The sequence below is a fragment of the Dichotomopilus funicola genome (genome assembly GCF_033296635.1).
Source record: "Dichotomopilus funicola strain CBS 141.50 unplaced genomic scaffold C8A04scaffold_52, whole genome shotgun sequence".
Taxonomy (NCBI): Eukaryota; Fungi; Ascomycota; class Sordariomycetes; order Sordariales; family Chaetomiaceae; genus Dichotomopilus; species Dichotomopilus funicola.
This window is the reverse complement of record NW_026944073.1, coordinates 98,855-121,358: the sequence shown is the minus strand read 5'-3', so window position 1 is coordinate 121,358 and position 22,504 is coordinate 98,855. Positions and strand designations below refer to the sequence as shown.

At 56.4% G+C, this 22,504-nt stretch overlaps 7 protein-coding genes across 7 annotated transcripts; 3 read left to right on the top strand and 4 right to left on the bottom strand.

Annotated features, from left to right (window-relative positions):
• Positions 1 to 802: 802 nt before the first annotated feature.
• On the top strand, positions 803 to 2,177 carry C8A04DRAFT_30553 (casein kinase; the record flags this gene model as incomplete). The annotated part of the gene is made up of 5 exons (XM_062781420.1): positions 803 to 875; positions 1,049 to 1,090; positions 1,155 to 1,528; positions 1,588 to 2,007; positions 2,076 to 2,177. 5 exons carry the CDS (start codon positions 803 to 805, stop codon positions 2,175 to 2,177), a joined length of 1,011 nt encoding a protein of 336 aa, XP_062635231.1.
• A 1,206-nt stretch (positions 2,178 to 3,383) lies between these two features.
• On the bottom strand, positions 3,384 to 6,179 carry C8A04DRAFT_30552 (uncharacterized protein; the record flags this gene model as incomplete). The annotated part of the gene is made up of 1 exon (XM_062781419.1): positions 3,384 to 6,179. The coding sequence occupies one exon, from the start codon at positions 6,177 to 6,179 to the stop codon at positions 3,384 to 3,386; it is 2,796 nt and encodes a 931-aa protein (XP_062635230.1).
• Positions 6,180 to 6,684: 505 nt separating this feature from the next.
• C8A04DRAFT_30551 (t-SNARE) lies at positions 6,685 to 7,497 on the bottom strand (the record flags this gene model as incomplete). Its single annotated transcript, XM_062781418.1, has 3 exons — positions 6,685 to 6,772; positions 6,835 to 7,033; positions 7,098 to 7,497. The coding sequence occupies 3 exons, from the start codon at positions 7,495 to 7,497 to the stop codon at positions 6,685 to 6,687; spliced, it is 687 nt and encodes a 228-aa protein (XP_062635229.1).
• Positions 7,498 to 8,136: 639 nt separating this feature from the next.
• Positions 8,137 to 9,755, top strand: C8A04DRAFT_38766 (autophagy protein Apg6-domain-containing protein; the record flags this gene model as incomplete). Its single annotated transcript, XM_062784340.1, has 3 exons — positions 8,137 to 8,221; positions 8,305 to 9,357; positions 9,403 to 9,755. 3 exons carry the CDS (start codon positions 8,137 to 8,139, stop codon positions 9,753 to 9,755), a joined length of 1,491 nt encoding a protein of 496 aa, XP_062635228.1.
• Positions 9,756 to 10,760: 1,005 nt separating this feature from the next.
• C8A04DRAFT_30549 (glycoside hydrolase) lies at positions 10,761 to 11,644 on the bottom strand (the record flags this gene model as incomplete). The annotated part of the gene is made up of 4 exons (XM_062781417.1): positions 10,761 to 10,848; positions 10,908 to 11,034; positions 11,110 to 11,140; positions 11,210 to 11,644. The coding sequence occupies 4 exons, from the start codon at positions 11,642 to 11,644 to the stop codon at positions 10,761 to 10,763; spliced, it is 681 nt and encodes a 226-aa protein (XP_062635227.1).
• A 1,764-nt stretch (positions 11,645 to 13,408) lies between these two features.
• On the bottom strand, positions 13,409 to 16,508 carry C8A04DRAFT_38764 (heterokaryon incompatibility protein Het-C-domain-containing protein; the record flags this gene model as incomplete). Its single annotated transcript, XM_062784339.1, has 5 exons — positions 13,409 to 14,776; positions 14,841 to 15,382; positions 15,449 to 15,628; positions 15,700 to 16,257; positions 16,385 to 16,508. 5 exons carry the CDS (start codon positions 16,506 to 16,508, stop codon positions 13,409 to 13,411), a joined length of 2,772 nt encoding a protein of 923 aa, XP_062635226.1.
• Positions 16,509 to 20,210: 3,702 nt separating this feature from the next.
• On the top strand, positions 20,211 to 21,581 carry C8A04DRAFT_13736 (uncharacterized protein; the record flags this gene model as incomplete). The annotated part of the gene is made up of 3 exons (XM_062777837.1): positions 20,211 to 20,357; positions 20,484 to 20,573; positions 20,727 to 21,581. The coding sequence occupies 3 exons, from the start codon at positions 20,211 to 20,213 to the stop codon at positions 21,579 to 21,581; spliced, it is 1,092 nt and encodes a 363-aa protein (XP_062635225.1).
• Between the last annotated feature and the right edge of the window lie 923 nt (positions 21,582 to 22,504).

Genomic DNA, 22,504 nt, shown 5'->3' with positions numbered 1-22,504 from the left:
ATCCACAAAATGGAGAGTAAGTTACCGGCTGTGGACTTACAACAATCCGGTACTTGGATGTGGAACTCGAGTGGAAATGTTAACCTAGCGCGTCTGTTGTTTGTCAGTGAGTGAGCACGAGGCAAAAAAGGGCCCGCATGATTTGCATCATCATGGTCGTTTGCAATCACAACAAGATGCTTCGGGGGGTGTGTGGGAAAGGGGAAAGGTATATTCTTCCAGATCTCCATATTGAGAATTTCCCATACCAGTTTCCACATTTCCAGCTGCAATTCACTGGAAGCTCCTGCTGTCTTTGAGTTGCAGGCGATGAAACAAGAAGCTGCAGCCGGCACAGCAAGCAGCAAGTGGAGTGTCGTGCAGCTGAGATCGGCCGACAACTCCCAGCAAACTTTCGGCCGAGCCCCGATCCGATAAGCCCTTATCGAACACCGGGCCCACAGACCAGGCCTGGAATCCCTGTCGAAAAAAAACCTAGGGTGCAGGCGAGCGGCCGCACGCAAACGGGCGCGGCTCGCCGCTGGCCCGCTGGCGCGGGCGCTGAGGCGCTTCCCTCGAGGCCCGGCGCTGCGCTCTGGGCAGGTTAGCCCGAAAAAGATGCTGCCCATGTGCCCCTCACTACCGCCTGGCGGCCCCGCTGAACCGACTCCACCACTTCGGTCCAACCTGGCGATCCTGTCCACGACAACCCGTGGGACCTGCACCCATTACTATCACCACTATCACCACCGCCATCGCCGCCAACCGGCAACATCGACCGTACCTAAGAGGCTGCGCGCAACGTAGCGCCCTCGCCGCAACCATGGCTCGAGTATACGCCGACGTCAACCAGAACATGCCTCGGAGCTACTGGGACTATGACAGCGTTAACATCGGTTGGTGTGCCTTTGTTGATGTTTTTTTTTCTTCCTAACCCTGGGGGTTTTCGCGTTTTTGGCCTCGACAATTGATCGTCTGCCGGGCGCAATGCGCGCTCCGTTCTTGCGCGCTTCCCGTCCAAACCTTTATCTTTTGGCTTGTGTCTTTAGCTAACGTTTCGATCCTGCAGGTTGGGGAGTCCTGGAAAACTACGAGGTCGTTAGGAAAATTGGTGCGTTCCGGTCGATTGTCCCCCCCCTTTTCGCTCGCCGCGCGTAACTGACAACAACGCGCAGGCCGCGGCAAATATTCCGAGGTGTTCGAGGGGATCAACGTGGTCAACTACCAAAAATGCGTAATCAAGGTGCTCAAGCCCGTTAAGAAGAAGAAGATAAAGCGTGAGATCAAGATTCTGCAGAATTTGGCTGGTGGGCCCAACATTGTCGAGTTGCTCGATGTGGTGCGGGATTCACAGAGTAAGACGCCCTCGCTCATCTTCGAATACGTCAACAACATCGACTTTCGCACCCTCTACCCAAAGTTCAACGACATCGATGTGCGGTACTACATCTACGAGCTGCTCAAGGCCCTCGACTACTGCCACAGCAAGGGCATCATGCACCGCGATGTCAAGCCCCACAACGTTATGATCGACCATGACACCAAGAAGGTATTTTCTTTCTTTTTTTTATTATTATTATTAGTCAACATCGCGTCTAACACACGTAGTTACGTCTCATCGATTGGGGTCTCGCCGAGTTCTACCACCCCGGCACCGAGTATAACGTCCGCGTGGCCTCCCGCTACTTCAAGGGTCCGGAATTGTTGGTTGATTTCCAGGAGTACGACTACAGCCTGGACCTGTGGAGTCTCGGCGCCATGTTTGCCTCGATGATCTTCCGTAAGGAGCCATTCTTCCACGGCAACAGCAACGCCGACCAGCTCGTTAAGATCGCCAAGGTCCTCGGCACCGACGACCTCTTTGACTACATCGACAAGTACGAGATCGAGCTCGACGCCCAGTACGACGACATCCTGGGCCGCTTCCAGAAGAAGCCTTGGCACAGTTTCGTCAATTCGGAGAACCAGCGTTTTGTCAGCAACGAATCGATCGACTTTCTCGACAAGCTCCTGCGCTACGACCACGCAGTATGTCCCTCCCTACCATAAAAAGCCTCCCGGGGTTTCTCCCAAAAACTAATTTAAACTCCCTGTAGGAACGTCTCACGGCCAAAGAAGCCATGGCACACCCGTACTTCGCCCCCATCCGCGACCCAGAAACTCTCCAGCAGTATCTCTCTGGCGACACGCAATCTTGAGAAAATCAAAGGGTCATGAGAGGCGAACGTGGCCTCCATGTCTTTCCCCCGCACGCAATCAGCATATGGTTTGTCGGTCATCTCGCCCGCATTAGACACACCGTCCTTTTCCTAAAATACCAAACGAGATTCCCCTGCCCCCTCACACGGTGACGTCCCTACCGCATTATACGTTTACCTCTACCTCATTACACCTCGGGACACTTCCGAACCCGAAGCTGTCTACCTATCTACCTACCGAATCCCCACATGATTTTTTGTGTATCGATTACCTTCCCAATGGCCCGTGATATCCGTGCTCTAAACAACAAATGGGATCCCAAGTACATACCCGAGAGACGTGATATGTAACCCAGGGGGTTCGGAGCATCATTGCAGGGGGTATGGGCAGGAAAATTCGGGGGGTGGGGGGGTTGGGGAGGGCCTGGGAGTGGTAAAGAGAAAGGGAAAGGAAAAGGCAGGAGGGAGAAAACGGGCTGGTTGTTCGTTGTGCCTGACAATACGGATTATACGGTTTTGGTTACCTTGGCTGGCTGCATACCTACTGGCATCGGACTGGCATCGGGGAAGCTGGGGCTTGGGGCGTTCATCACTATGGGGAAGAGCTGGAGTAGTGGGAGAAGAGAAGAGGGAACAGAGAAGTGGGAGAGAAGAGGAGTGCAGAGGTGTGGTGGAATGATCTGGTGGGTTGGTGAATCGATGATGAACGAGCAAGGCAGCAGTCAAGTCGCATTGTGCATATTTTTTTCTCTTTTTTCCGCTTTTCTTTTTGGGTTGAGGGGCTACCTACCATTCCGGATCATGGCGCAACGCTGTGGGAGTTGTTGTCATGCGGTTGAGGGTGCACCGGCGTTGTTTGTGTGTTTACGCACTGGTGTTTTATATATCCCCCCTGCTCATATTTTCTCCGTGTTTTTTGTGTGAAAGTGATGTGGCTTGATATGATGCTATTGCTATCGTTATTGTGAAGCTATGGAGAGTAGCTCAGTGCATAGCTGTTTCCCTTCCTCCCTCTTCTCCTTTGCCATCCAAGCTATTTATTGGCCTCATCGAACCCTAAGCAACTGGCCAAGCACGACGATTCCTTACTGTACCGTACCCCCTCACACAGCTCGCTGGCTAGCTATCAGGAAGCCCGCTACTGCTCTCTCGCCCATCTTTGCCTTCACTTACTTACTTCCCCCTCCAAGTAGGCAGGCAGGCAAATCACAAACAACTAAAACAAAACTCCCTCTCACATCTAAACCCGCCCTCCCCACACCGCCTCATCGTACCCCCAGGCGTCTGGACTAGATCCCCGTCTCCGTCTCCACCACCATCACCGCCGGGCGCACGGACAGGCCCCGGCCCAGCCTCGCGCAAATGCGCCGGCCAGTGTCTAATCCTTGACGGTGGCGTTTGTGGTGTGCCGGTGGATAGGCCACCGTCAGCTAGACCGTTCTTCCTCACTGAGGCTTTCTTCCCCAGTGCGGATCCACCCGAGGCAGATACGCCGCCGGATTTCCTCCGTCTCTTTGTCGTCGTGGCTACCGATGTTGCCGACCCAGACGGCGACCCAAAAAGACCCCCCGCCCCAGACCGTGGACCCGTATACAACCCGAGACGGACATGGTGCTGGGCGGGTGTGGACCGGACGGTGGTTGTGGGGATAGGTTTGGCGGGGGTCAGGAAGGAGAGGTCGTCGTCGTCTGTGTCGTCATCGGGGTTGAGACCGTCGGTGGTGGTGTTGGTGGTTTTAAGGAGGGACAAGATGCCGGATTTGCGTTTTTTGGCCGTGGTCGTTTTGGTGGTGGTGGAAGGGGCTGTTGTTGGTTTTGGGTTGGTTTTAGTTTGTGCTGTGGAGGTTGTGCGACTACCTTTGGGGCGTCCGCGGGTGGGGGTTTTGACTGGTGTGTGAGGGTTTGGTGTGGGCGGCTGTGGTTGTGTTTGTTGGGTTAGAGATGGAGACGGTTCAGGGCGTGAGTTCGGATCTGTTAGCGTGGGTGACGGTTCCCTGACGCGGCTGTTGGGTTGAGCAGCATCTTGGTCCTCCGGTAATGGAGGGTCGGAGGCTTGGATCTCCGGGTATAAACGCGGTTGATGAGTTGAGACGGATGGTGTGACGGTGAGCTGGACGTTGGGCGACGTTTCGGGTATCTCGTTCTTCTGTGGCTGCCGGAGAAACCCCGAACTTGTTGTGCGAGGTTCTAGAGATTGTCTCGCCGGCGTTTCCTGTGGTTGAGATTTACTCGTTTGTTTCTGCGTAGACGCCTGTTGATGCTCGGGGGGCTCTGGTAAGTCGTTCGCCGTATCTACCGCGCCGGTATCCAGCCCGACACTCAAGGTTGGAGAAGCTGCTCGTCCAGAAGAGGGCTCCGCTAGCGCTAGAGACAATACGGCAGCCACAGCCTTTGCTACGCGTTTCGGCGTGTCGTTTTTCTTTGGCTTACGGGCCGACAAACGTGACACCGCCGGCTCCTCGTCATCCGAGAAGGCATAGGCCGGGTCAACGAAATTGCGAGAGAAGACCTCGCCCGCAGCATCTCGGTACCCCGTTCCAACAGACGCGGCCCGGTCGTTAGCGGTCAGGATGGCCGCAGTCGCTGGTTGCCCGCTCTCCAGTGCTTCTTCCGATTCTGCTCTTGTCACGTCAGCTTCGAGACAGGGCTGTGAGTCCTGCTCACTCAACTCGGGCGTCAAGAGTCGAAATGCGCGAGCATCAGGCAGCTTCCCAGCTGCTATTTCGACACAAAGTGTCTGGTTCCGTGGCTTCTCGGCGTGTTTCTGCTCTCCGTCCGAGACACTCAGGTATAAGCTGGGGCTTCTTCGGCCGCGCTCGAGCGCGGCGGTGTCCTTAGATGGCGGGCTGGTGGAGTTTTGGGTATTTGTTGGGGTGCTCTGCCGTCCGGTTTTATTCTGCTTAACGCTAGCACTGGTTGGCGCAGCGGATGTTTTCGGTTTGGGTGGCGTTGTTATAGCAGCAGTCTTCTTGACTCCCCCAGGCTTCAAAACGCCTTTATCCTGCCCCAGAGGCCGCTTACGGGGCCTCCCACGGGGCCGCTTCCCCGGGAGCGGTTGCTTTTCCGGAGGGGGGCGCGGCAAAAGAAGCTGCTTCTTCACAGCCATCCCATTCCCATTCTCCTTATCACCACCAACAGACGACGGGTCCAGGTCCAGAAACATGTCGTCCTCTTCTTCAGTTCCATCTCCAGCCCCAGCGACGCTCAGAGAGAGGCGCGCAGTCTTTTTTCTGGCCGTGCTGGACCGGGCCCCGGATGTCTGCGTATTCCTAGCTGGCAACAAAGGAAGCTCTGGGGTGAGCCAGGCAGGGTCCGTCGCGGGTGCGGGAGCTGGCGTGCCGTACTGCATCGGTCCATCGCCAGGTACGGTGTAGTCCGGGTGGTACATCATGCTCTGATATCCCAGCGGTGGTGGTCCCCCCGGCATTGGCCCCGGCCCCGGCCCCCAATGACCAAACCCACTTCCCCCAACTCCCAGCGGGGGAGCAGCCCTGATATAAGCAGACGGCGACGAAGGCATCACAGCATCATCCCCCCCTTCACTCCCCCCATCACTCCCCCCCTCAACCTCCCCCTCATCCTCGTCCACAGAACCCCCCAACTCCCCCCTTCCCACCCTCATCCCCTCTAAATGCCCATTATCCACCACAATCTCCCCTGTCCTCAAATCAATCTCATCCCCCACGCCGGTGAAATCCCGCCCGTACTTATCAAAGATGCGCTCAAACGCCGATTTCAGCTTAAAAGCGGCGCGTGCGCGCGACCGTTCGAGTTTGGCGTTGGGGTCGCGCCGGGCGTTGATGGTTTCCGGGCGCTCGGTGAGTTCGTCGGCTTCTGGGTCGTCGGAGGAGAGGTCGTCGGTTGGGTGGCTGCTGGTGGGAAAGGGGTTGTGGTTGTGGGGGTGGTAAGAATGGTGGTGAGAATGGGGGCTGTTTATGGGGATGCGCTCGGTTGTTTCGAAGGGCGCGGGGCCGAATCGTGGGCGCTTGCTTGGGGATTCCATGGTGCTGGGGCGTGCATGGCCGCTTTTTGGCCGGCGGGTTGGTGTGGTGGACGAATTGTTGGTTTTATCTGGTGGGGGGGACTTTTCGAGATTGCAAGTCGCGTCTAGGGAACGTGAACCGCGTTGATGGTTGCTACAGTGTGTGTACGGTGTTCAGCACACAGTGGGGTCAACCCAAGAATGCGAGAGTGGCACGTGGGCGCATTGCGAATGGAGATAGTTAGAAGCAAAGTTGAGCCGCAGACCTTTAGATGAAAGCGTCTAGGGATCGTATCACGCATCGTGTGGTCCCCAGTTGTCTCAAAATTGAACATGTACATTATTAGGTAGTGCGCCAAGACTGGTACTCGAGGCCCGTCTCCGGTTGGGGTCTCAAAGAGGTCCTCGGCACCATCCAATTCCCAAATATTGAACCCCGAAAACTCCTTCTAGCCCAAACGGCCCGCTCGGTTCCACGCATAGATAGATACTAAAAACAGCAAGTCTGCTAAGACAACAAAACGCATCATCTGAACTTGCTGAAGATGACAGCGATGATAAGCAACACCAGGACGGTGATGATGGAGATGGTGATCACCCGATTCGTAGCCATTCTAAGAGCTGTGTTAGCAGGGGGTTTCACAAGAAACCGACGGGGCGCCAAGCAACGTCATACCTACGAGCGATCCCTTTGAGGCTCTTGAGACTACGGTCCACGTAACCCTCGCTCTCATACAGGACCCTGGTGGTGTGGTCGATCTGTTCACGCTGCTGCTGCAGTTGCGCAAGCGTGCTGGCGCCGATCGCCTCCGTGTCGTTCGCCAACGCCTGGCTGGCCTTGAGCCGTTGTGTGCTACGGTCCAAACGGTCCGTCCCTGGTAGCACGGTTAACATCGAACAACTCCCGACTTGGATAACACGGATAGAAGGGGGTCGTACCAGACAACAACTGCTGCCTTTGCTCATAGTGGGGGTCGCTTGATGGACCGCTCGGGTTGTCGGTGTACCGCGAGCCAAACAAAGCGCTCCTGTCATCAGCCAGCGTCCGCAGCTTTCGCCGGTACCCGTCGACATCGGTCTTGTAGTCGCGCAACCGCCGATTGATCGCAGCGCGCTGCGCCGAGGGGACGTTTTGCTTCTCCATCTGCATTTGATCCAGCAGCTCGCCCGTCTCCTCTAGCGCCCGCTCCGCCGAGCTCAGCGCCGCCTTCCTTGGCTCCCCCGACAATTCCGCAATCTGGTCCAGTTTCTGCACCAGGTCTGCCTGGACGAGCTGGAAATCGGCTTCATACTGCTTGAACAGCTCGGTACCGGCCTCGCTGTCGATTAGGTTCGCCATTGTGACGGGGTGTATCGGGCTGTGTTCGGGCGCGCTGATGGCTGTTGTTTAATCCCAGCTGGTCGCTTTCGGTGTTCGCTGGGACCGGAACGTGCGGCGGGTTTGTGTTTCAAACAAGTTTAGGTTTGCCTGGGCTGTTTGCGAAGCTGGTTGTAAGTCGTATGCGAGCCGTAGGCTTGGGTTTTTGAAATCCTCCGTTGGTTGTGTGGGCTACAGATCGGAGGTGTTGCGCCAGCGGATTCGGCGGGATCTCGAGGTGTCGTCGTTGGTTGATGATGGGGGGTTGGTTGTTCCAAGATGCAAGTCGCAGGCTGCGGATTGCGTTGCCTCCCTGTGCCGGCTAGCGGGCACCTGGCGCTGACGCACGGGCCAGGCGAGTTACGCTACAAGCACATGACGATCACACGGGGCAGGCACAGCGGACAGGGGTTGGGTGTGTGGGTGGGCCGAAACCGCACTGTAGATTCTCTGCAGGTCAACGGGCCCCAGTGACGTTGATAGCCTGCCCTGACAAACTACCTGCCTGCGATCGATGCCGCGCCATTTCCCCGCGAACTTTTGCCCTTCTGCACGCGCATAACTCCCATAATCATAGTACAGCACAAATCGCCCTCTTAGCCGGGTACGGCATTCCCAGCCATGTATTGCCAGAAATGCCGGACTCCGCTCCGGCTAGACAGCTCTCTTGAAGACCTCAACCCAGCAGCTTATGACCTTCTCGTAGGTAAGTACCATGGGGGTGGAGATGCGCTCGGAGCTCAGCTTGTCCAGAAGCCTTGAAAGCTAACTAGATACCTCTATCTACAGCAACACATTCACAACAAGCCCCGAAAAAGCCCTCGGCGCCCCGAACCCTTCACTCGCAAGACCGTGCCCGGAAGGCGACATACGACCGAGCTTCACGCAACGCCCCACCTCCAATATTCCGTCGTCATGGCGTGCCTGGACGGGCCGACGGGCACGGCCGAGATAGTTCAGCCATGTCGTTTATCTACCTGACCGAATCGCAAATAGCGGCACCGCCCAACTCTGCTTTGCAACGGAACCAGCATGCGCTGGACGCGTCCCCATCACTAGCGACCGCGAACGAGAATCACACCGCGGAAGAGGATGATAGCAACACATCGTACGAGATGGAGCGCATCACCAAGCTTTTCGAGATTCTCTCCGCCCGGTCGGATATCGACCACCCGGTCTGCGTAGAGTGTACCGATGTGTTACTGGAGGAGATGCAGAAGAAGCTCGAGCTCACGATACGGGAGCGGGACGCCTTCATTGCGTTCCTCAAAGAGACACAAGCCAGCGCACCAACCGATGAAGAACTACGAGCACGAGAGGAAGCCCTTCGTAAGGCGCAAAAGGAAGAGGCGGCAGCGCGGGACGAGATTCGAAACCTAGAACGGGAAAAGGAGGCCCTCGATGCCGAGTCTCTCGCCCTAGAGCGGGAGAGCAAGCAGCTAGATGCGCAAGAAGACCGGTTCTGGCGGGAGCGCAACGCCTTTGCCAGCAGGCTCACCGACTTCCAAAACGAGCGCGACAGCATCAACAGCAAATTCGACCACGACTCGCGGCATCTCGAGAAACTCGAGCGCAGCAACGTGTACAACGACACCTTCTGGATCAGCCACGACGGCACCTTCGCCACCATCAACGGCCTCCGCCTCGGGCGCCTGTCCAACAACCCGGTCGACTGGCCCGAGATCAACGCCGCATGGGGCCACGCCTTACTCCTCCTCTACACAGTCGCGGAGAAACTCGGCTTCCGCTTCGAAGGCTACGAACTCCAGCCCATGGGCTCAACATCCCGCATCATCCGCTTCGACCAACCCTCCCCATCCTCCTCCAGCCGCCTCGCCGCTGGCGCCACCGGCGCTGGCGGTACCAGCAACAGCACTCGCACCCCAGCCACAACCCGCAGCGCCCCACCACCACCCCCGAAACGCCACGTCCTCGACCTCTACTCGTCAGGCGACATGCCACTGGGGCTCACCTTCATGCACCGCAAATTCGACAACGCGATGACGGCCTTTCTAGAGCTGGTACGGCAGCTGGGCGCACACGTGTACGCCCAGACGGCGGCCGAGGGCAGCCCGCTCAGCCTGCCGTACCGCATCGAGGCCGACAAGATTGGCGATGTCAGCATCCGGCTGGGTGTGGCGCAGGATGATGGGTGGACTAAGGCTTGCAAGATGACGCTGACGTGTTGCAAGTTTTTGCTGGCGCATGCTAGTAATGTGAATGCGGCGTTGACGGGTTGAGTTGGGATATGATCGGTGTGTACTATGTAGGACCTGAACTGAACTACACTAGGACGGTATGGTATGAGATGAGACGGGGGGCAGACGGTTGAAACAAACGTGGCCGACCTTGAATTCAGGGCCGGTCTGCCAGACTGCGGGGAAAGGCACATTGATGAATTAAAACGGACTTGGCATGCATGGAGTTGGGGGAAATCTGGGACGGCTTGTCATTAACGGCTTGCGTAAACACGGAAATGACGTTACTTTATTCCCCGAGCGGGTATGCTTCCGTCGAGCATTACTCTCCTTGTACAATCAAGGTACGGTTACTTTCTTCTCCGGGGTAACGGGTTGATCTTTTATCTTTTTTTCTGGGTTACTGGCGTTTTGAGGCGAGTTTAAAGGGAGCCTGGAAGAGCTGAGAGGATTAAGTTAATGGACGGCTCGGCTGGTCGGGGCTCAGACCCGATGAACAGTGAGCGGTACGGAATGGGTACGGAATCAATACGGAAATACATCGAAACAGGATAGAGATCGGAGTCCATATTTAGGGAATTGCCATTATCTCTCTCTCCCACTCTCTTGCTCGTACTCGTACACTCAATTGACACCGCTCGCTCACTCAACAAACATATCACATCAACTGCATGTAACCCTTTAAGTGCAACAACCCCTTTAAGGAACGGGGTTTCTCGCTATCACTTCCGCGTCAAACAAACAACCCATTTTGATAAATCAAGATCACTTTTCACTTTTGAGTCCTTTTTACTTGGAAATTGAGCGGTTATGCACAGATTTGGATTCCGGTTATCGCCAAGGTCCGGGGTAATATATACACATAAGCAATGATTTGCGTCCCTTCCCCCCGGCTCAAGTCCCAGTTTGGGCTTGTGTCTTTTACCCGGACGGGAGCAACCAGGCAGAGAAAATTCCCATTTTCTCAACGCCTCTCTTTTCCCATAGAGGAGTCAACTGGTCAGAAGCAGTTGAAGAAGAACTCCCGCGGAATGGAATTTATCTCCCTTAACGGGAGCAACCGCTCTTGGACGTGAGCTCGGACGGGCAAGTAACCTCGGTGAAGGTGACGCCCGGGTTGTCGGCGCCTCCGAACCTGTGGAAGAGTCAGTTTTGCCTAGGGCACACAGAAGAAGAGAAAACAAGAAGACGTACCACTCGAAGCGCCAGTTGCAGCCGGCCTTGAGGGACTCAGGGAAGCTGTCGCAGTCGCTCTGGGAGTGGATGCCGCCGTACTGGTCGCCCCAGCCGTTGGGGGGCGCACCCCACTGGTCGGTGCAGGCTGGTGTGGGTGTTAGCATCATGGGTATTCTTTACAGGGAGGTGGGAGGATATCGTGATGAGGAGAGATGCTTACCGTTGAAGATGCCGACACCACCGCCCGGAATCTAGTTGGGGTTATCATGTTAGTCTTCTGTTATGGAACAGGAACACTAAGAGTAAGGAAAACAACGCACCGCAAGATCGAACTGGTTGCCGTTAAGATCACCACCAGTGTTGGTAGCCTGGACAATCATCTTCTTGCCCGAGACCGGCCCGCTGGTGAAGGTGAGCTCATAGCAGGCGCAGCACCACTGGCTCTCGGAGCTGCCGGCGATGTTGACGGCGGCCCAGCCGTACGCCAGGTCGTCGCTAACGGCCCACGGGCTCTGGTCGGTGCACATGTACGCCGTGCCGCCGCCCGAGTCGCACGCCGACTTGCTGCTGCCGTTGTCGTTGAGCGGGCTGTCGCTCTTGTCGCATGTCTTCGCCGGCGATGAGGACCCTTTGCCCGGCCACGCGCAGCTCGGCTTGCAGCAGTCCCAGTACCGCGTGGTGGTGCCGGTTCCGGAGGCCTGGGCGAGGGCCATGGCCGGGAGGATGGCCAGAAGGGCCGAGGTTGAGAGATGCATGGTGTGTTGTGTTGTGGGTGTTTTCAAAGGGGTATAATTGGGATAGGAATGCAAGAAACCTCTAAACAAAACACAACGGGGACAGGAATGTTGTCAGGCATTTATATACCCATATAGATGACCCAGAATATACCCATCCTTAATCCCCCCTCATATTCAAGCAGGATCGGCACGCATCTTTGCATCCGAACCAGGCACGGCGGCCAACCCTTCGAGAGTGCTTCCCAGGAACACCGAATACCCAAATGAATTCAGCCCAGGCCCGTTTCCGGTGCCACTCCGATAGCGAGTGCGAACGAAGGGGGAGCCATCCCGATGAGCCGCGACCTGGAGAGGGAACCTTGTTTAAGTCCGCTTTCCCCTTCGGGAAGCCAGGGGTTCTTGTTATTCTGACGCGTTGCCTCGAGCGAGAGAGATTAAGAGATAGTGCCTGGATAGTGTAAGTACCGAAGTTCCTTTCTCGGATCTTTACAAACAAGAGAGAATTGAGAGAAGAATCCGACTCAACCGTTGATGTTCTCATCGCGCCATAGCTGTTGCAATTACCTCCTTGTCTGTAGCATCAAGCCTCCTGTTGTTTCTCAGGTCCATACACCAAAGGATCATCAACGCCCCGCCTCTTAACAACCCCTGTTAACTTCCGAGCTTCCCCAGCCGCCGATTCCCAGCCCAGAGAAGATCAGCACTGCTCGGAAGCCTCCGTCCTTCCAGACTTCCACGAACGTGCAAGCTCGGCGGAGCACTCTGGGAACCCCTCTCCCAAGAGCAGAAATAAATAAAAATCGAAGAATTGAAAGCTCACATCCCACTTAGAGTGTGAAAGCAAAGCAGACAACACCGGGAAACCGGGTGAATCCAAACCAACCTCGCCCTGGTTTAGCGTCCAAACAACCCACCATTCCCCCCGCATTACGGGCAGATCTACCGAACGCCACCTTCCACAACAGATATGGAGCAAGAGCCAAGCCATCTCTCGACTGCAGTGAGTTAGCTCATGGCAGTTGCGATGCAGTGGCTTCCAAGTGCCCGGGCCAACCCAGCAAGCCCCCGGGTTTAATATATTTGGGACCCAGTTGCCGCCGGCCCTCGTTAATCAGTTAATCAAGGCAGGGACAACTCGCTCACAGGCGCTCGAAGCTGTGGCAGTAGCAGCTCCTGCCATTGGGAAGTTCCCCACTTTCCACGACTGCCCAATAGCCGCTCTCATGGCTGCCCCCGGTTCCTATCGAATAAGGCTTGGCGGAGCTTTGGCTTCCAATGGCTGACAAAGGTCAAGGAAGTTTTGTTTCCGAATTTCTGGAAGTGAACAACCTTCTCAGTTGTCTCAGGTCCGACGCGCCGCTACACTACGTGACTACTTACGATACTTGATACTCTGCGTCGTCATGGCCGCCCAGTTGCAACCCACCGTGTCATCGAAATTTCACACGAGAGGAGGGGAACCGCGCAGAAATAGAGTTGCAGAAGCAGGGGAAAAGAGAGAGCGTGGGAAAAAACAGGCGAGCGAGTTTCTATCAACGTACATCCTCCGGGCAGATGTAATGTATGCCCCTGAAGTAGGGTAGAGAGCTAAAAGCAGGACCGAACTACCACCATCAAGAAAGGGGGAAATCCTCTCTCGTCAAGCAGAAATGGACGAGCGAACGAAAGCTACCTTGCGCGCCGATAGATTGCCTGAGACGTTAATCCCGGGACTCATCGACCGCGCGGCTACTGGCTTGCTTGCTTGCGTCTAGGAAATCCGAGTTCAAGGAGAGAACTGATCTAGAACCCCCACCCGCGACCCTCACCGCGATCCTCCTCCTCTTCCTCCTCCTGGTGGTGCCGACGGCCGTGCCCGTGGTGCCTCTCGCTACGATTTTCGTCGTCATCGTTGTCGCGGCGTTCGTACCCGCCACCGCTACCGTAGCTGCCCTCCTCTTCGCGACGGCCGTAGCCACCACCGCTACCATAGCTGCTTTCCTCTTCACGGCGACCATAACCACCACCACTGCCGTAGCTGCTTTCCTCCTCACGGCGGCCATAACCACCGCTGTTATCCCCGTATCCGCCACCGCTCCCGTAGCTGCTTTCCTCTTCACGGCGACCGTAACCACCGCTGCTGCCATAGCCACCACCGCCACTACCATAGCTGCTCTCCTCTTCGCGTCGGCCATAACCGCCGCCGCCGCTGCTGTAGCTGCTCTCCTCCTCACGGCGACCGTAGCCACTGCCACCACCATAGCTGCTCTGCTGCTCCGAGCCACGAAGGTACTCATCACGAGCACCACCGCCACCATAGCTGCTCTGCTGCTGCTCCTCCTCCTCATCACGACGGCCATGGTGACGGCCGCCATGGTGCGTCTCGGTGCGCTGCTCCGAGTACTCGTAGCTCGCGCCGCGGCCGTCGTTATCCTCGCGCTGCTCGTAGCGTTGGTACTCGCTGCGTCCGCCGCTGCCGTACTGCGTCTCGGTGTACTGCGCTTGGCCGTAGGTGTTGCCCGAGTGTCCGTACTCGGTCGTGGTTTGCGAGTAGCCGCCATCCTCGGTGCGCCCGCTGGAGTGGTACGTCTCCGTCTCCTCCTTCTTGAACCCGCCGCCGAGAATACCGCCGGCAACGCTGCTGAGGAAGCCGCCCAGGCCGCCCTCAGACCCGCCACCACCACCGCCGCCAAAGCCGCTACCGGCAGCCGCGCCGCCGACGGCCTCGGTCAGACCCTGCTTGACGCCACCCATGATCGCGTCCGCTGCGGCGCCGGCGATCTTGTCCTCCAGTGTGGGGTCGGCCTCGTTGCGGAAGTTCTTATGCATCTTCAGCTTGCCGCCGCAGCCGTGGCCGCAGTCGCTCTGGCCCTCGCGGTGGTTCTGGCCCTGTTCGACGCCGTCGCGGCTCAGCTTGCGCCGGTACTCCTCGCGCTGGCGGTCGTCCATGTCGTTCCACCACTCCTGGACCATTTCATAGCACATGCGGCGGCCTTCGGACGCGCCGCGGGGGCCCTCGTTGCGCTGGGCCGGGTGGTGCAACACGCCGTAGATGATCTTGTTGAGCAGTTCGTCGACGTCGGTGCCTTCGTCGTCCCAGGCGTCCATCAGCTGGGGCACAACCCACGACACCACCTTGGAGGCGGTGCGGCCGGCGATCTCATTGAGGATCTGGAGGTAAGAACTGTTAGCGGGCTGGCTCCTGGTCATCAAAAATGAGTAAATGCTGGCTCACGTTGGTAAAGTGGTCCTTGGACAACATCGAGTGGGTAGGGTCAGTCGCGTCGTCGTCGTTAAAGATGTTGAGCTGCTCGGCCTTGCTGCTCTGAATGATCTCAGACGAGCCGGTCGCGAGCTCGTTCTTGACCTGATCGATCACAGGCACGATAAACGGCGCCATGATCTGGAACACAAAGACAGACATCTGCTCCTCGAGCTGCTCCACAATCTTGGGCAGCACGGGGATCTTTTCGATGGCCTCTGTGATGTTCTTCAGGATCTCGTCGTGGAACTCGATCGCGGGCATAATCTGCTGGTAGATGTTCCGGATGTAGACGGTGAACTCCTCGGGGTCACGCGGTGACACGCTGACGTTCTCCATCTGCGCGGCCTGGGCGTTGCTCTGGATCTCGTCCACCTTACTCTTGTCGCTACCACCGAGAAGGCCGTCGGGGATCTTGTCAAGCAGGTCTCGCAGAAGGCTAGTGTCGCTGTGGCTGCTCTGCTGCAGGGTCCCCTCAAGCGCCTCGATCTCGTTCTGCGTCATCTTGTCGGACACTACACACATCCGATACGTTAGTCTTCATGACGAGGAGCTAAGTCGTCGCGAGGCGATTTGCTTACCTTCACCGGTCACGGAGTGCAAAAAGTCGACACCGCCAAAGGTACCGGTGACAATGGGGTAAACACTGCCGCGAGCACCAGGGATCCTAAGCTTGGTGTTCCGGCCCACATGCGGGAAGACGTCGCGCTCGCCCATCTCGATCAGGGCCAGCTCGGTGTAGTTGCTGTGGGCAAAGAAATCTGCGGATCATGGGCAGTTAGCAACCTCGCTTTTCCGTTGGGGAAATTCAAGAAAGCTCCAGAGTTCTCACCTTCGAGACAGTGTAGACCAGTGCCCAGCAGGCGCAGGGCTTCGTAGAGGTCAGCCTTCCTCTTAGAACGGCCATACGACCGGCCCAGCTCGATACTCTTAGTAAACAGACGGCGGATGTGCAGCGCCGAAGTCATGATGTTGGCGTTCTCATTGGCAATATAGTTCTTCATGCCCGTCTCCTCATCAATAGCCAGCTCAACCCGCTCATCCACAGGACCGCGCAGACGGCGGTCGTAGTCCGTCGCATCCAAATTGTCGGCGTAGTTCTTGGGGTTGTCGATGTGGTCCTCAGGACGGTAGCAGCCGAGGCGCTCGGCGGTGACCTCGAACTCGCGGCTGCCGTAGCCGAAGGTCAGGAAGCCGAGGACGCAGAGAAGCAGGCGGATGGCCTCGGCTGAGACCGCCTTGACCGTGCCGACGTCGATGGCTTGCGAGTAGTCGCGCAGCCAGTTGCCGAAGTAGACGCGGGATACCATCAGCTTGTCGAACTTCTTGCCGCCGGCGAGCCGGGCCATGGCAATTCTGAGTAGCGCATCTTCGATATCACCGTGACGCCCTAGAGAACGTGATTGTTGGTCAGTGGGTTTCTCAAGATGCGGTTTGAGCTGGAGCTCAAACCGAGAATGACGGGAAGCGTAGAGGGGAAATTGACGAATCCCCAGAGATGTAGCGGAACAACTCACAGTTCTGGCCCTCGACCTTGGAAATCCCAGCAATGTTGCCGGCGCCAAAGGCGAGCGTAGGCTGCACGAAGCAGAAGAGGATAATGGCCCCCAGCACGAACGGGAAAGGTTTGAAAGTCGCCATGATTGCGGTATTGACTGCGGAGAGTCAATTCGTGTTTGACGACGGGAGAGTAAGTGTATGTAGTTTATTGAAGAGAGGGGTGAGAGGGGGGTGGATTGCGGCGGTCACAAAAACAAGAAATAGTCCCCCCTTTCAAAGTTCAGGTGCGGGGCAAGTTGAGGGGAGGGAACTTCAGGAATACGGGTCTACCTTGTTCAGGAGGCCGCTTCGGCTGGTGAGAATATGGGACGGCAAGGACGCCAACTTGCCCCTTGTTTTACGTACAAAGGCTGGATTGGGTTTAGAAGCAGCTCCGTTCTCGATTTCCAGAGCTCCATGCGAAGAGGAGAGAAATCAGATTGCTTCAACAGGTGGAGAATGATATTCAGTTAGATGTGTACTATACTATGTTGAGAGCTTCGTTTTTACTCCTCGCAATGGGTGACAACGATGCACACATCGTCCAACCTTCCACAGCAACAACCAACTCGATTCTCCCACTTTCCCGTCCTTCATGCGCCGCTAACCCAGGAATGCCGCCCACACTCCAAAAAGCCAGGTTTCAGCGATCGGAAACACACGCCAGCGGCAGCGATTCAGCTGTCCTGGGGGCCTTCGTCGCGGGGTACGGGGGCTCGCTATGGCCAAAAAAAGCGACACACACTAAAACAGATAGCTCAAGTCTAATCCATTAACATTCGATCAAATCTCAATAAATTTTGATTGATATACTCTTTTTTGTCTTTTTTCACTTTCTGGATTTATTCTGTTTTGTCTTCTTTCCCATTTCTTGGTTTATTCTTTTTGGTCTTTTTTCACCTTTCTAGCAAAGTAAGTTATCCAGGGACTTGGTGTGCCGCTTTTTTTGGCCATAGCGAGGGGGGGAGGGGTTCTTTTTGGCGGAGCGGGGTTCCTTGTTGGACGACTTGGACCCTGGCTCGCCTGGCTTGCGATTGAGACCACAAAGCAAAGCTGTGATGCAAGGTGTGATGGAAAGCGGGGCAACGCCGGCATCAAACCCTTGCTGAAGCTCGGCTTTTGTGAGGGGCCGACCCAGAACTCGTTCGACTTTCCATTCGACTTGTGATGAAAGCCAAGACCTGTGGAAGCCAAGCCATCCAATTGCTGGCCACCTCCACGAGGAGACGCGTCCACCCACACACATCAAAACACAGCCCTGAGACCCAGACAGCCTGACAGGTAAGGTGAAGGTAAAGAAAGGAATTGAGTCTTGCGACTTTTGCTTCGACGTTCTTTGAACCTTCTCCACTATGGAACTGGGATACAGAAATTTGTTTATGTTTTGAATTGATCGAATGATCTCGCCATTTATGTGTCGCGACCCCGTGGAAGGGTTTGCGACCAAGCAGTCGATTGGAAGAGTTTCGTGGACGGCGGGTTTTAGGTGCACCCAACATCACATCAAGCCTCAAGTCCAGGAGCGACAGAAGGGGCACTGAACTCAATCTGGACTCACTGGCCATCCTACCTCAGGTCTCTCAAAACCTAGAACCTGAAATGCAGCCGCCCACTGCCACCCAACAATTAAACCTACCTAGGCACTGGGCGTATTAAGGGAACTCCCGACGCGAGCAGAGCCGTGCCGTGACAAGCTGCCGGGAGGCTTTTGTGTGTTTGCATGACCCCGCTCGGAGCTTCGCGGACATCGTGGCTGCGGGCCTCCACTGTTGCCGACCTGGGCTCAGGTGGGAAACGGGCAGGCACGCTCGTCGGCAACGCCCTGGCGCTCTGGGGGGCAGCTTCCTCTTCCCAACACGTTGCGGGCTGCGACTATTCCATTTTGGGTCACTGAGTTGTTAAGGAAGCTATCCGTACATGTTACTTCTATGAATGTGTATGGAATACTGCCGGCGGCTTCGGATGTTTACGTCTTCTCTGTAAGTTTGGCGGGAGATTCTGGTCTTGTGACTTAACTAGGTGGTGCGCGTGTTTGTGGTATGGAAATGAGGTTGGGATTTAGGGGAAGATGGGTTGTGACTGAGCTTTTCAGTGGGAGAAGTTGCCTCTATTTACACCCGAAGGGACTGTTTATGTTCGAAGGAACGCTGGTGACTTGGGGCATTGGGCCCCATAGCCGGGACAGCTGAAGGGGGCATCAAAGACGCCGCAGGGTGCAGAACTGTTGTCCTGTTGGGGGATGCGTCTAGGCTCCCGTTTTCAGAGGGACATCATCCCAAGGAGCAATTAATCCGCTGGGAAAGACAAGCACTGCAGCGATTCTTCTCTCGGTTGGAGATTGCAGTGGCGGTGCAGTGCGCTCTGGGGACCTAACTTGGAACCTCCATCGCAAGTTGGCATCCCGCAACATTAGGCGGTTGGTTTGGGCAATGCTGAGGGCTTTGGCCCAAGCCCAACCTCTGCCGACAAGCGGGGGAACGGGAACTCGCTGCCCTGGGGGTCGAGGAAACGAGTGCGCCCCCTCTGGCACAAATCAGCATCGCCTGTCCCCCCTGGTCATGGCTTTTCGCAGCGCCCTCGGGCGTGACTCGCTGACACGCTAATCGACCGCCTATTGGATAGGGAGGTCCCGTGGCCCAGCGGCTCCGGTTCCGCAGGCTTATTGTGCAACGCACTGCGATGGCTCCCACCCCATGGAAGCTCGAAACAACTCGTTTTGTACCGACGGGTAGCGCTCCCCTGGAAATAGAGTGTAGCTCTGAAACTCGGCGGCAAGTTTGGAGCCCTGATCAGGAAGGCGCGAGCAGCCCGTCGGGTGGAAACAACACACATAAGCTGGCAAAATTACGGGTAGCTAAAATCAGTACATTTTGAATACTGTCCTCGATAAACTGCGGCAATTGCGCGACAGTTACTTCGTCAACACGATAGAGTGCGACACCTGGACACGAGGGAAGATTCCGCGACCGGATGTCCAGTGTTGTGCAGTGGAGGCCTGGATGCAAGTGCAGGAGCGGGGTGGAGGTCGGCATGCCGATTGTTAGGCTGGGCCCAGGCCCCGGCCGTCCTGGAGCTTGTTGCACCAGCTTGACGAAATCAATCAATCGCCTTGCACACGTCGAGGGTGCTCCTGCTGTCCCTCGGACAAGGTACCTCGGTAGCATTCCAACACCATTTTTCTTTTGGTATGGTGTGCAAGGTAACTTATTGTGTATGAAAACCACCTGCAGTGGGAGAATGAAATGTGAGTGGGCTCTGTAGGGTTAAAGGACAGAAATACAGCTGGAGTGCTGGGTCCTCCTCATTAAGAAACCGATGCGCTTCATTCTTTAGGCACTGCCTGGCCGCCAGGGCTGTAACTTTTAATCCAACAAGTGCTTCTGTTCTAAAATGGAAGCTTGGTGGCCACCTGGAACAGCGGGTCCCGGCGGCTCAATCGCTGAATCAACGTGGGCTGGGCTGTGATTCGATTTTCTGGGCCAAAATTGGGCGTCGTGCCCAGCGCGCAATTTTCGCCCACCAATTTTCAGCAGGTGAAATCAGCGCTGGCACCCCTCTCGCAGTGCCCCACCTATATTTTCGGCAACCCCGCCATCCCCCCCAAAATTCGCCGCGAATTTTTCCTCTCAAACTCTCTGTTCATTTCCATCCCACAGCGCTTGGCCTTCGCCGGATTCCCTGGAACGCACCGCCCACTCCACCATCGCGGCATTAACTTCAGCGCCATCATCCCACTATCGGATCTCCGCCAAAAACGGCAAACACAACCTCCACCACTCAACACCCAGCACCATCGCATTAACCATGCCGCGCCCGCCCAAGAACAAGGCCATCCCCGAGCCTGCTGTGCTCCCGGTTGTTGCGCCGCCCAACGTCCTCCCGGCTGCCATCCCCCCTCAGGCGCTCACCTTCAAGGCGCCCCCCGTTATTGATGTCGACCAGTTCGTCCGCGTCAGAGACTCGGTAAGGCAATTCGCGTTTTCTTTTGTTTTCCCCGCACATCACTTCGCAACATGGAATCGCATCACCATCAATCCCCCGCAACGGCCTCCGCAGTCCCGCGCTGCCCCGTTGCAGGAAAGAAAGCGAAAACAAAAACAACGCGCTCAACGCGTTCTCACATGTCTACCACCAACTCCGCCCAGAGTTGTTTACATGACCCCAAATGTATCATTTTCGGGCGCAACGCAAAATGATAGGACTGATGCCCTCATTATTGATCGCAATTCCGTGCGCCTGGGACTCATCGCACTCAATTCGCACAACACCCAATTTTTAAACTCTCTCATGTGCATTCATCCCGGCTAACGCGTCTCATAGGTCTACCAAAGGCTTCAGACTATCCAGGACTTGATTAGGAGCTTCTCCCAGGATTATCTGCGCCAAACCAACCTTCTCATCGGCGAGGGCACTAGCCTTGAGAATGGCGCTGAGCTGGAGCGCGTCGCAGGCACTTTCACCAACTTGATCCCCGCTGCTCTTGCTGCGGCCCCTCCCCCGCCTGTTGAGGAGAAGAAGGAGCGCAAGAAGCGCACTCACGACCCCAATGCGCCCAAGCGTCCCCTGACTCCGTACTTCTTGTACATGCAGACCGCTCGCCCCATCATCGCCAACGATCTAGGTGACCAAGTGCCCAAGGGCGCCGTCCAAGATGAGGGCCAGCGTCGGTGGTCCGTCATGACCCCGGCCGAGAAGCTCGGCTGGAACCAGGCCTACCAGTACAATCTGCGCCTCTACAACGCGCGTGTCCACTCGTACAAGAACGGCAACCCAGAGGCCAAGAACATGTCGGACGAGGACGCCCGCGCCTACGCCGACCAGTACGGCATCGGCGTCCCTCCCCTCAACCAGGGCGAGGAGGCTCCGGCCAACGACCAGGAGGCCATTGCCGAGCAACTGCAGCAGCACGTCCCAGAGCCCGCGCCCTCGGAACCGTCTGAGGCCGAGCCCGCCGCCCCGGTGGCTAAGACCCCCAAGAAGGCGCCCGCGGCCCGCAAGCGCAAGAGCACGGCTGCTGCCACCCCAGCGGCCGCGACCGAGCCCGAGCCGGTCAAGCCCGCGGCGACACCCGCCAGCCCCGAGATCAAGAAGCGGAAGCGCACGTCCAAGGCGGCGGATCAGGTGGTGGCCGAGGAGCCTAAAAAGTCTGGTCGTAAGAAGACCAAGACCGGCTAGGCTTGCCCCGACGCCACCTTTTTTCCCTCTCTCAGTCTTTGCGCTTCCCTTTTTTTTCATTGCTTTTGGTCCACGTCGGCTGGTTGGCTTGGTTTTATGCATGCTTGGTCTTTTCTTTTAAGATTTCCTCTTGACGATACCTTTGGGAGGAGGGCTAAGTAAGGTCACTGCGTGGTTCCTTCTATCGTCTTGATTTATGAGATGAAGAGTGGGCGCGCGTTGGGAGGGAACAGTGATCACCACGCAGAACTTGCCGTCATGGCATGCTGTCTTGCAGGAGACGGGAGAGACACGGGAGAACATCAAAGGCAAAGGACGTGTGTCTTGGTGGGTCAGTCGGACGCGAAGTTTCGACAGCATTCGCGCGGAGGTAACCTTTTTTTTTTTTTTGCCGCACTGCTCGGGGAGGGGAGGAGGGACATAGCTGTGTTGTGAGATATATTGTTACGTGTATGGCTCAGAAGGTAAACTACCCGGAAAAGGTAATCCATCCGAGGAATGGACCGAGGGGGTGCGGACAGGCGTGCTTCTCACAAACATACATCCATACCTACCTGCCAGAGGTATGCAGAGTCCATACCGTTATTTGTACGTACCTATGTATCGGCCGGCGTTTTTGACATCTTTGTTTTGCACACGTCCTGATGGGGGAGTCGGAGGGGGGTGTGGTCGAGATAGCGAAGAATTTAAGTTTACGCCGTAGCTTCCTTTTGAGTTTTTGTGATCTATCCTGTGACATGTGTGGTTGTTATCTAGCAGGGTCAACTGAAGGGACCCGTCAGGGCTCGCTGAATTAGACACCTATCTCCACGGGTTTAGTTCCATAAATACAGACAGAGACATCACCTCACCACAGGACAGAGAACGAACTCTCAGACAACCCACACATCATCCAAGGAGTCTAGCTCACCTATGGTTCTCTC